This window comes from Dreissena polymorpha, chromosome 14 (genome assembly GCF_020536995.1).
Source record: "Dreissena polymorpha isolate Duluth1 chromosome 14, UMN_Dpol_1.0, whole genome shotgun sequence".
NCBI lineage: Eukaryota > Metazoa > Mollusca > Bivalvia > Myida > Dreissenidae > Dreissena > Dreissena polymorpha.
This window is the reverse complement of record NC_068368.1, coordinates 47609727-47622004: the sequence shown is the minus strand read 5'-3', so window position 1 is coordinate 47622004 and position 12278 is coordinate 47609727. Positions and strand designations below refer to the sequence as shown.

The 12278-nt window shown below is 36.6% G+C and overlaps 1 protein-coding gene across 2 annotated transcripts in view; it reads right to left on the bottom strand.

Moving 5' to 3' along the window:
- The window catches only part of LOC127858536 (E3 ubiquitin-protein ligase AMFR-like), a 32369-nt gene extending 20520 nt beyond the window's left edge, over nucleotides 1–11849 (bottom strand). For both annotated transcript variants that reach the window (XM_052395743.1, XM_052395744.1), the window contains exons 1-6: nucleotides 11485–11849; nucleotides 6507–6599; nucleotides 4974–5138; nucleotides 3571–3723; nucleotides 1031–1071; nucleotides 247–379 (exon numbers count right to left, since the gene is read on the bottom strand). In XM_052395743.1, the coding sequence (XP_052251703.1) occupies nucleotides 247–379; nucleotides 1031–1071; nucleotides 3571–3723; nucleotides 4974–5138; nucleotides 6507–6599; nucleotides 11485–11742 (843 nt within the window). In that variant the 5' untranslated portion in view covers nucleotides 11743–11849. The remainder of the gene's footprint in view (nucleotides 1–246; nucleotides 380–1030; nucleotides 1072–3570; nucleotides 3724–4973; nucleotides 5139–6506; nucleotides 6600–11484) is intronic.
- Nucleotides 11850–12278: the final 429 nt, after the last annotated feature.

The window sequence follows — 12278 nt, the reverse complement described above, 5'->3', positions numbered from 1 at the left end:
CGACATTGGCCAGTCTTGCAAGTGTTAATCATTGAAATCTGTACATATTGGCTGTTTTCAGGGAAAACGGGGCTTAATGCATGTCAAATAAGATTAGCCTGTGCACACTGATTAGCCTGTGCAATGCGCACAAGCTAATCAAGGACGACAACAGCGAACAACTTCAGTGCCTTCAGCGCTTTGATGAATACATGTAGATACAGAGCATCAGAACAAGAACTACAAGGTGTAATACAAAAAGCATACCAGCATGTGTAAATGATGTCCGAAGTCCACTGAAAGTGCTGCAAGCTCGAAGATGAGCTCTGTATAGTAGACGTAGGTGGCCCTGTTCTCCCAGACTCCCTCGAGGTTCATATCTATCAAGTGCAGACAATACCTGAAATATAGGGACACTGTGGTGAGAGAGGGGTAATGGGAGGAATGCAATTTGAAATGAAATCCATTTAGATACAGACAAACGACAATAACAAACAAAGAGAAAATTACTGATACAAACTGTAACAACAAAATTGAAATCACTTGAGTGACTATAAATTGAGGAAGGTCTAATAGTGAGTAGAGAGTGAATTACTGATACAAAATAAACATAGGAAGGCCAAGTAGTAGTTATTGCACAAGTATGCAATCAATGTGAACAAGAAATATTACGACATCACACAACCAGGTTTTTTACATTTTAGTCTGTATTTCAATTTAAATAATGGTGTGATCCCCAACTAGATCAACATGGATTAAAACACACAAATAAAACCTTAGCACAACATCCAAACTCAAGTTGCTAAGCAGAAACAATTCTGTATCTTTTAACTTACAGTGACAATAACCTTTATCCAACTGGCCTCAAATGAACTCCTCTGCTAGGTATACATATACCCAACCTACACACACAGTTTATTAATCATTTTGCCACTTTTTAAAATATATAAAACACATTTAAAGATATAAAACCTCTTAATAACATCTTCCTATACATGTTACATCTGATAAACACGTATAATTATCAACACAAAACAAACACTTTATTTACCTTGCAATCACATACATAGCCCTGATTGCTAGTAGCACACACTGAAAGTAATGAAGGAATACAAGCTAAATTCATTTAAAATGGTTATAGACATTTTACTTTAATTTACTAACAATAATTGGAGGACACACCTACAAATACAACATATTTACCATCATCTAAACAATATTTGAGAAAACATATAGCTCTACCATTAAATGACATGACTTAACAAGGCACGTCTGGTTTACCTTATTTATTATTGGATAAAAGGTACATGTAAATATTTACTGGTATACATGTATGCAATCAATGTGAACAAGAAATATTACGACATCACACAACCAGGTTTTTTACATTTTAGTCTGTATTTCAATTTAAATAATGGTGTGATCCCCAACTAGATCAACATGGATTAAAACACACAAATAAAACCTTAGCACAACATCCAAACTCAAGTTGCTAAGCAGAAACAATTCTGTATCTTTTTGTTGCATCAACAGCGATTGATATAACTTGTGTCCACAACACTTCACATACAAGTACTGTTTTGTTCAAAGGTTATAACAGAACTTTGGAAATGAAATGTTAATACAAGCATTATTCATCTCCATCCTTTAAGTCTCAAGGATCAATAAATGAATTTTGAAGTTAGCATAATAGTTTATTCAGTAAACAACAAGATGTGTTTGTGAAACACAATGTCCCACTATACAACGTTTGACCTTGAAGGATGACCTTGACTTTGACCCTTTACCACTCAAAATGTGCAGCTCCATGAGATACACATGCATTTCAAATATAAAATTGCTAGCTTCAATATTGCAGATGCTTCAATATTGCAGAAGTGACATTACATGAGCAATTTTGACCCATATATTTGACCTTGAAGGATGACCTTGACCTTTCACCACTCAAAATGTGCAGCTCCATGAGATACACATGCATGCTAAATATCAAGTTGCTATCTTCAATATTGCAAAAGTATTCATAAAATAAGCGAATTGGGCCACATATATTTGACCTCTGACCTTGAAGGATGACCTTCACCTTTTACCACTCAAAATGTGCAGCTCCATGAGATACACATGCATGCCAAATATCAAGTTGCTATCTTCAATATTGCAAAAGTACTCATAAAATGAGCGATTTTGTCCACATAATTTTGACCTCTGACCTTGAAGGATGACCTTGACCTTTCACCACTCAAAATGTGCAGCTCCATGAAATACACATGCATGCCAAATATCAAGTTGCTATCTTGAATATTAAAATTATGCAAAAGTGTACATTAAATGAGCGATTTTGACCCATATATTTGACCTTTGACCTTGAAGGATGACCTTGACCTTTCACCACTCAAAATGTGCAGCTTCATGAGATACATATGCATGCCAAATATCAAGTTGCTATCTTCAATATTGCAAAAGTCGTTGCAAATGTTAAAGTTGGCGCAAACCAACCAACCAACCAACCAACAGACCAACCAACAGACAGGGCAAAAACAATATGTCCCCCAATACTATAGTAGGGGACATAAAAAAGCCTAAAAGGCCCAAAGTAGCTCACCTGAGATACAAAGGAACTAACCTGCTCAGTGCAGCCCCAAGATATCAGTAGAACAGATGTTCTGACAAAGTTTCATGCAGAGTGAACTATTAATGTAACTTTTAGAGTGCTAACAAGGTTTTACTATAGCCATATTAGGATAAATTCCCCGACCCCTGGCGGCTATGTTTTTCAATAGACAGGAACTTTATATTTTTGAGCTGACCCAAAATAGCATTAAAACAAATGTTCCAGGCAAATGTTACGAAGGTTGCACAATAAATGTGGCTTTTAGAGTGAAAAAATGCCCCACTCCCATGCGGCTATGTTTTTCAACCAACCAGAACTATTTTCAAACTCGTCCAAGATATCATTGGGACAAATTTTCTGACCAAGTTCCATTAAGACCAGACAATAAATGTGATCTCTAGAGTGTTAACAAGGTTTTACTATAGCCATATTAGGACAAAATGCCTGCTCTCTGGGGGCCATGTTTTTCAACCAACAGGAATCATTTTTAAACTTGTACAAGATATCATCGGGACAAATCTTCTAAGTTTCATTAAGATCAGACAACTAATGTGGCCTCTAGAGTGTTAACAAGGCTTTACTATAGCCATATATAGCCATAATAGGAAAAATTCACCGCCCCCTGGCGGCCATGTTTTTCAAGCAACTGTTACCATTTTCGTCCCCATACAAGATATTGCTGAGACGAATGTTCTGACTGATTTTCATGAAGATTGGACAATAAATGTGTCCTCTAGAGTGTTGACAAGGCAAATGTTGAGGCTGCACTACGCACAACGAACCACAACAGACAATTATTTCCTTGGTTTTTTATTTCATACATGTTATTGCCAAAGTCAAGTACATGTACAGACATTACTTGTTAGACTACTATAATGCATGGTCATTAACTGATCTATCATCCTTTTCTTATATTTAGATCAGCTTATGATGTTTAGCATTAACTGCTCACAAAACAAATGTTTTTAAGGTTATACCCCTACCTCAGCTGCCATAAAGGCAAAGATGGTGATTCCCATCTGTATTCCAGCTAGAACACAAAGGCCAAACAGTCCACAGCATGACAGGATGATGACGCAGAGCAGTGACAGCAGCTTCACATGGACCAGCCGTGGAGTTGTGGGAGAAAATGATACCTACAATATCACGATTAACACATAGACATGTAAGTAAGGATATCTACAATATCACACTTGCCACATAGACATGGAAGTCGGGATACATTCAATACCACACTTGCCACATAGACATGGAAGTCAGGATACCTACCAGGACTCAACATTAACCTAAAAACCAACTTGCCCTTTCGGGCAAGTACCTAGAAAATCTACTTGCCCTGAACGTAAAGCCGCTTGCCCAAACATGAAAAATCACATTAACTGTAAACCTCATATTTTTCTTAAATAAAGATCAAAATGAAACACCACAACACCTTTTTTGGCACATTTAACAAAATGATTACAGCAATTTAAGTCTAATTTAAGTCTAAATTAAATGCTCTTTGTTCTTTTTTGCACTTGCCTGGGCGGACAACTAGATTGTAAAATAACTTGCCCGGACCCAACTTTTACTTGCCAGGGGCAATAGGACAACCATTAATGTTGAGCCCTGCCTACAATATCACACTTGCCACATAGACATGGAAGTCAGGATACATTCAATATCACACTTGCCACATAGACATGGAAGTCAGGATACATTCAATACCACACTTGCCACATAGACATGTAAGTCTGGATACCTACAATATCACGCTTGCCACATAGACATGGAAGTCGGGATACTTTCAATACCACACTTGCCACATAGACATGGAAGTCAGGATACATTCAATACCACACTTGCCACATAGACATGGAAGTCTGGATATCTACAATATCAACTTAACACATAGAAATGTAAGTCCAGATACTAACAATATCACACTTTTCACATAGAAATGTCAGTCCGGATACCTACAATATCACACTTGCCACATAGACATGGAAGTCAGGAATAGCATTGAGGACAGTCGGGAGGCTACTTTCTACTTCAATGACTTGTATAAGGTCATCTTTTAAAAATATCTAGGCCCTATACAAAGTTGTAATTCCAAGCCAATTTCATGTCTGAAATAATCAGGTCTTATAACGCCATAGGTTTAAAATTGCGTATTGATGTTAAACCTCAAATCACATTGTGATACTTGTTTTCTTTTTTCTTTCAGAATTCAGTTTCTTGTCAATAAGTCTCATTAAAGATGCTTAAATGAAATTACTATACATGTACATGCTGTTTTTCTTTCAGTGTAGGCATTGGGCACAAGTCTAATGGAAGAATCTGAAAACAAGAATTACCAGGTGATCTTGCCTTAAAAGAAGTCAACAATTCTCACAGAGACACTTACATATTCAAACCTGTCCTTGGCAAGCTGCGTCAGTAGATGGTAGAAACCAAGAATGGTGAACCAGGCCACCCAGAGGACCACTTCCTCCATCGTCTGTACGTTCATCACCCCAAACACAAAGATGAACTTGTAGAAGAGGAAGTTCCAGAACTTGTCCTTCACATGCTGTAAAGACCACGACAGGTGTAACATGTACACGAAAAGCATACCATTGCCTTGTTGCTATGTAATTAAAACACTTGTATTTATAACAAATTGAATAAAACCTATATTTTACAAATAAGTTAGAACAATTTAAGGGATGAAAATATGGAAGTGGTACTTCCAACAACAAACTACTATCTGTGTTATATTATGCTTTATTTAGGTAACAGATTGTAATAAAAGAAACCATTAATTTGCAGAATAATAAATTAACGTAGAATTGGAAGAAGTAAGCAATTTATAGTGGAAAGATTGTTATTTTAAACAAGATGGCCATGATGGCCCTAAAGCACTCCCTTAGGTTCAAGGTACACCAATCATCTAAGCCTTAACCTGGTGACCTAGTTCTTACATCACTTGAATCTTATTCAAACATGGCATTTATATCGTCATATTGTTATAAAAGATTAATTTAACCTTGACCTTTGTGGTAGGGAGACAGATGATACAAGCCACACTTCTTAGTATTAATGATCATCATTTTGTAGTGATTTATTTAAAATGTGCATGATGAATAAAAAAATTACAGTCTGAGCATGCTATTTTATGGCCTTACATGTATCTACACATGTTACAAGGATTTTCAACATGTTTAATGGCAAAATTTGAAATTAGACCTCTAAGTGAGACCTTGACCTTTATTATTAGAAGTAGTAGTTACACTTATTCTTACTGATTACATAATGTGTGACACAGGTCAGTAAATTAATATTGTATGAAAGCGCAGCTAGAGCCCAATACAGATTAACTACCCAGTATCATACTATTAGGTGTAAGTGAGAGGCTGTGCAACAAATTAATTATTAGAACCCTTCATTCTTCTTTATAAACATAAAATGAGAAAAGTTCACTATTCTGTTTTTTATAACATTGTCTTCTTTCCATCTGCGATGTCATTTAGTGTTACACATCTTATATGAAAAGCTACTTACATATGGAAAAATATACAATCAGCATGTTACCTGATTGAGCCAATCATAAATGAGTATTTTGTTTTAATGATGACAGACATCCTGACAGATGGATGCCAATTACTCAACAGTGCCAGGTGAGATTTTGCTGGTTTCTGCACATGGCCTCCATTGTATACTTTAACATATGCAGAAAGTTTGATGACAAATAAAAACCGATTGCTAAAGAGGGCAGATACCAAAAATGCAGGATTTATACAAATGGTGCCTATAGAGTGGTAACGAGCCACCTAAAAGTTGACAACTGGCGACACCGAATGGAAGCGACAGCTACCAATGAGCAATTTGAGCTTAGATGCACTAACAATGGCTCAGAAATCAATTGTAAAAGTATCTAGTTTTTTGCTATTCTTTTTACCTGTTGTTCGCTGACTCTTAACTCCCCAAAAACTACTTTTTGAACAAGCTTTCCGAGCAGGATAAGGCAGCAATATGCAGTGTTGACTAGTGTCTGTAAGAAACAAACATTAACATGTTAATGACTAATATTATGAACAGCTTGGCAATAAGCCTGAAAGAACTAGACTACATGTATTATTGGTGATAGGTAATACACACATACAGTACTTGCACTTGTCGAAATGGATGTATAAGTATAGAAATCATACTTTCGGTTTTAAAATTAAAAAATATAATAAATTACTTGCTAACTAGGCTATAGATTGAATGACAACTTTGCACACTTTTAAATTGCATCTATATGTATTGATTAACATGTACTTCATTTCAAGGTACACTTGTGGCTTTAAGCAAGGTCACTTCAAAATTAACAAGTGCAAATAATTTGTTCTTAATCTTATTGACTATTAATAAATGCAATGACATGCAAATTTCAATGTTCTTATACTATAAAGTAATCATAACTTGGAAATAATATTGCAAAACAGGTGTCAGTGTCCAGTTGTGTAAGCTAAAGCAGATATGTGTTCGTGCAAAACTGTCTCACTACAGCCAAAGAGACCAGGTGAAAACTCAGCACAACTTATGGGGCTCTTAACAACAATAGTAAGATAATTTCTTATTTCTTAATATAGCAATTTTGTCTCAAGAGCCCTGTCACCCTATGATAAAAACAATCGTGGATTAATTTTGGAAATTTCCTTCATAGCATAAATTGCACTGATCAGATTTTGATAAGTTCCTTCCATGGCAAAATAGGCAATGTTTACCTGTCTAAAGCACAAACTCATGAAAATGGTACCATTAAAGCAAGAAATAATTGCTTCTTATTGACTTTATTATTCTTTTGTATGCTCTATCCACCATATTGGGAAACTGTTGTAATTATGCCGACAAAATGTGTGGCTATCGGTTAGGTTGCAGTACACCAATCTTTTGCACATCATGATATTTGATGTAACCTAAGTCGATAATGATGTCAAACAGTCGTCAAGTATTTGCACAGTTCCAAATTTCAAAATTAAAATGTCAGCAAGAATAATATGTTGTAATAATAACATGCAAAGGATAACATCTGTAGGCAGCTATTCAGGTAAATTTTATGTGTTTTTGCAGTGATTTTTTCACCCAATTGGGAATGGGTACAGTACCCATGCCATTGGGAATTTTTCCCGTCATGAAATCACCAAATTGGGAAAGAACGAGTCGCGAAATCTTCCAATTGAGAAAAATCAAGTTGTGAATTGTACCAATTGAAGAATGGTATTTTAATGGCTTTGTTCAACTTTTGTCAGCTTTAAATGACTCAGGAAAGCATACATGCCAGAATTTTTTTGGTCCAAAGTGGGACATTCCATAAAAAATTGTCGGGACATTTGACCAAAAAGCAGGACACCTAAAACGATCTATCATTCCACCTTTACTGTAGTCAGTATAGTCAACAAAAACTCTTGATACTTTTATTCAAGACATAAAACATCTGATATGAAGCATGAAATCTAAAACATAACAATAACAGTTTTATTAAATAAGACAATAGCAAACAACGAAGATAATATTAATCTTTTTAAAGAACAAAATCTGGAACATTACGACAACAATACTCATTATATTACTTTCAATGGCAAACATTAACGCAGGGGAAGTTATCCAGTACACTGAAAGTTCGGGTTACAGTAAACTATCTACCGAACAGTTACATCAGCTTGATACGGAATGCGCGGCCGTACACATTTCCGAGGTAGGCTTTTGGTAGAAGCAAACCGTCTTTGTGTTCATTTTAACTGCCAATAACTTAATTGGAGTAGGGTCAAACTGTCATGCATAGCACCTCGTTGTTTTTATTACAATTACACCCAATTACACTATACAGAATGGGTATCACTTATTGGACTGTTTGTTGCGATTTTGGTATATCGCACATTTGGATTATCCCGCTATTTTGGAACTAAACATTGAATGTAAAAGACACATTTATGACGTAGAGTTAATTTTACAAAACAATTGTTTTGTAAACCGTTTCAAACAAAGACAAAAACAAGCACATTTTCAACATTTATTTCGTTATAAAACATACTATTGATAGCAATAAGCGACCACTATCTTAAAGACCACCATGGTGTGAATGCCTGATAAAATCAATAATTAGCCGATAAATCGCTGATAAGGTGTCATAAACAACACTGGTACACACGAGAAGTAGAATCGGATTGTTAATTGTGGGGCGATAAAGGGATTAGCGGTGGTAAATGTTAGCGAAACAGAGCTTGAATAGCGAATTTTATTTTAACGAATGTCTGGACAAATCGTCTCATATCGGGACGCCGGGACAAAGGGCCCAAAAGCGGGACTGTCCCGCCGAGATCGGGATGTCTGGCATGTATGCAGGAAAGCAACATAAACTTTTATTCACAGTCTTGCACAAACAACAACATGCTATCGGAACACAGATTGTTACAGAGTTCTCTCTTTTTATCTGCTTTAAATATATCAAGAATGGCGTCTTTCTGGGCTGATGAGAGTCCAGACACTCCTAGGCAGCATAGCTTTATGAGTACTAAGTGTGCCTTGTCCTCGTCTGTTTTGCTTGTCTGTGCAGACTTATTAACTTTTTACGAAGCCATAATCGCTTAATGATTTGCTTTTGACTTCACTTGTAGGCTTTAATTTCTTTCTGTAATACTTACTATTGTGACTCATGGTGAATATTGCCGGAAGCGTAATAAATTTCAGACTGGTTTGTATTTCGCAATAACTACACGTATTTAACGTGCAAATGTAACGTTTAATAATTAAACCAGTCAATGATTGAGAAGTCAAATCGACCGCAAGTTAAAACGGTCTCGAAATACATTAAATTGGCGTTTTCGGGGATTGTTTACTAAATTTTGTTTGGGATTTTTGTATTTTTTCAGAAATTGGGACAGGTCCGTATCATTTTGGAGACGGGTCCTTAGGTTATTGGGAACAGGTCTGTTTACCGGACCCGTCCAAAGAAGGAAAAAAATCACTGGTTTTTGAAGTACTCATCGCTTTCCTTAATTGGTAACAAAAGACATCTGTTAAGTGATGCGCGCAAAATCTGTGAGCAAAACTGCGATTGTGTTTATGAAGGGGTGCATATGTACAGTACAGCCAACGCGGCACAAACATAATCCGCTGCTACGCCACGGCCAGAAATTTAGTGTGCGGCGGCTGTGTCCAGTGTTCACGCGGCATATCGCCGAGGCACTCAGCATCGATCCGCAAAACGACGCAGAGTCTTTTATAACCTCGGGTACTTTCGCGGAGTAAATCCTCCGCATACATATGCGGCAGATTGAGTGTAAAGATATACACCTACATGTACATTTGTGTAGCATAAAAACCTAGATTTACGCTACTTTCATATTTATTATTTTCAAGTGTTAATAAGCGATTTGGCACGTAATGCGCTTTAACAAATTATCGTTGAATAAATTACGCACAATGTTAATGTTTCGTTCCATTCTGAAATGAGCTTTATTAAATTTGTAATCCGAAACACGCTTCGGAATTTTTATGCTCATGGACATTAACAAATTCTAGCGTCAAATAATCAGTGCTAAAATATCCTTTGTCTCCATAAATAGCGCGCAAAATTATGCAGACATATACAATGCCGCATGGAAAGTTTAGGTGTATTTTGTGTTGTATTAAAACATGTACATCACGTCAGGTGATTTATGCCTGTTCAGTGGAAAAAAAAACGCCCCATTGGACATTATTTCATCACATCTTTGAATAGTTATAAATGTAAAATATAATAGCAAAAAACAACAAGCAATTATAAATCCACCAACTGTTGGAGTCTTGACCACTTGTATGTGCCAAAACATAATTACGTGACATTTATGTGTGAAATACATACACTACGGGCGGGAAAAAACTAACTTGGTCAGACACATTAAATATGCTTATATGCTAATACATGTTGTCGTAAAAATTAAACCCAAAACAAAAACGTTTGTTGATCGTTTAATATAAAGACAATAATCATACAGCGCAATAAACGCACACAAAGTAACTTAAAGTACTTTAGCCGATTCTAAAAATGACAATGGCAAATGATTATTGGAATTTTATTAATACATGCCCGTGATAATCGTATTTTGTTTTTATAAATTCGATTTTTGAATTTTTTTCTTCTAAAATAATAATTATTTCTATCCGGATGACAGCAATTTCTTTAGAAACGGGAATGCAATCACTAAAAACAAAACAACAGCATGCTTTTAAAATAACTAGTTTAGCTATTTTGAATCTGCGCACATTAAATTAATTATGAGTTGAACTATTATTATAATTGTTATTTAAAATTTCTTTGACTAACTAATCATTAAAAAAGGATTTTTATTTGAAGATGCGCATCGACTCGGCGTCATGTCGCGGATCGCGGCTTGTCTGGGCATGTCTCGGTGGACAGATGGGAAGCTTCGTGGCGGAATGCGACTTGCCGCCGCATACTGACGTGGCTTCAACGGCCGACTCCTTGCACCTTGCCGCAGATCGCGAAATATATTTGTTCCCCGTTGGCTGTACTGTGCTACCTGAGCCGACATAGCAAAAATTATCAAAGGTTCATTTATATGGACTATTAGACTACATGCAAATCAGAGAACATTCACCAATGATTGTTAGGTTCCAATTTGGTCTTAATGAACAATTGGTTTCGCTAGAGAACAACCTCCCGAGCGTTTAATAGCGAACGTTCGCAAACTAAAGCGAACATTCACTGTAACTGAACGCACTAGACTTTGGTTTAGCTAGCGAACTACCTCCCGAGAGGGTTCGCGTTGGTTTGAGGTGAACCGAGTTGCCGCAAACCGAGCCTTCAAAAGCGAACGTTCGCTGTAAATGAACGCACTTCTGGTGCGGAACTTACTAGAACTCGACTCAACACCTGGCACTCTACTTACCCAAACACACCAGGCTTCTGCCGTCATCACATACACCATGTTCCAAAAATAGCTGTCATGAGGGAGAGAGATGTTCATGTAATGGACCTCCACTCCGCCGGGATCAGTCTCAACAACTGGCACATCCAAACCTTCATGTTGTGCTGACAAAACCACTTGGTGGGCGTAAAAAAGTGCACATGCAAGCAAAATTACGCTGAAACCTGTATAGGCTCTTAGGCTGGGTAAAGGAATACGTTCTAATAAAACCACTGGCATTATTTTAACCTTGATTTGATCCCAGCGATATTAAGATTACCGTCGAAATCATGAACCCGATTTATTACAACACTCAGATTTTTTTCGGCTCAAGTCAAAACGGCCGATAATTCAGCCCTAAGATAAAACGGCCTGACAATGACTACAACTTGTGCAGTCCTTAAATAATTGTGAAAACGGCCTCATTCGTTCGAAATATTTCCTAATAACATTAAATTAAATTAATTGTTTAACAATTATCATCTCGTGTGTTATAAAATAATATTGTGAATATATACTTTAATTTCATATATTGAGTAAATGACCTAAAAAAACGCATAACATATTGACTAGGTGTCCGCAAATTGTGGCAAACGGTGTCAGATGCCCCCCCCCCCCACCCCCCCTGGAAAATCGGTGCACGAAAAAGATAGATACCTGAATAGAACAATTTGGGTCAGACCCCTGGTTAGTTTCACAGGTGCATTCTTTATGAATGAAATCTCCAGTTGTAAAGACACACCTCCGCATTGGACCAATGAAATCACTCGTATGTT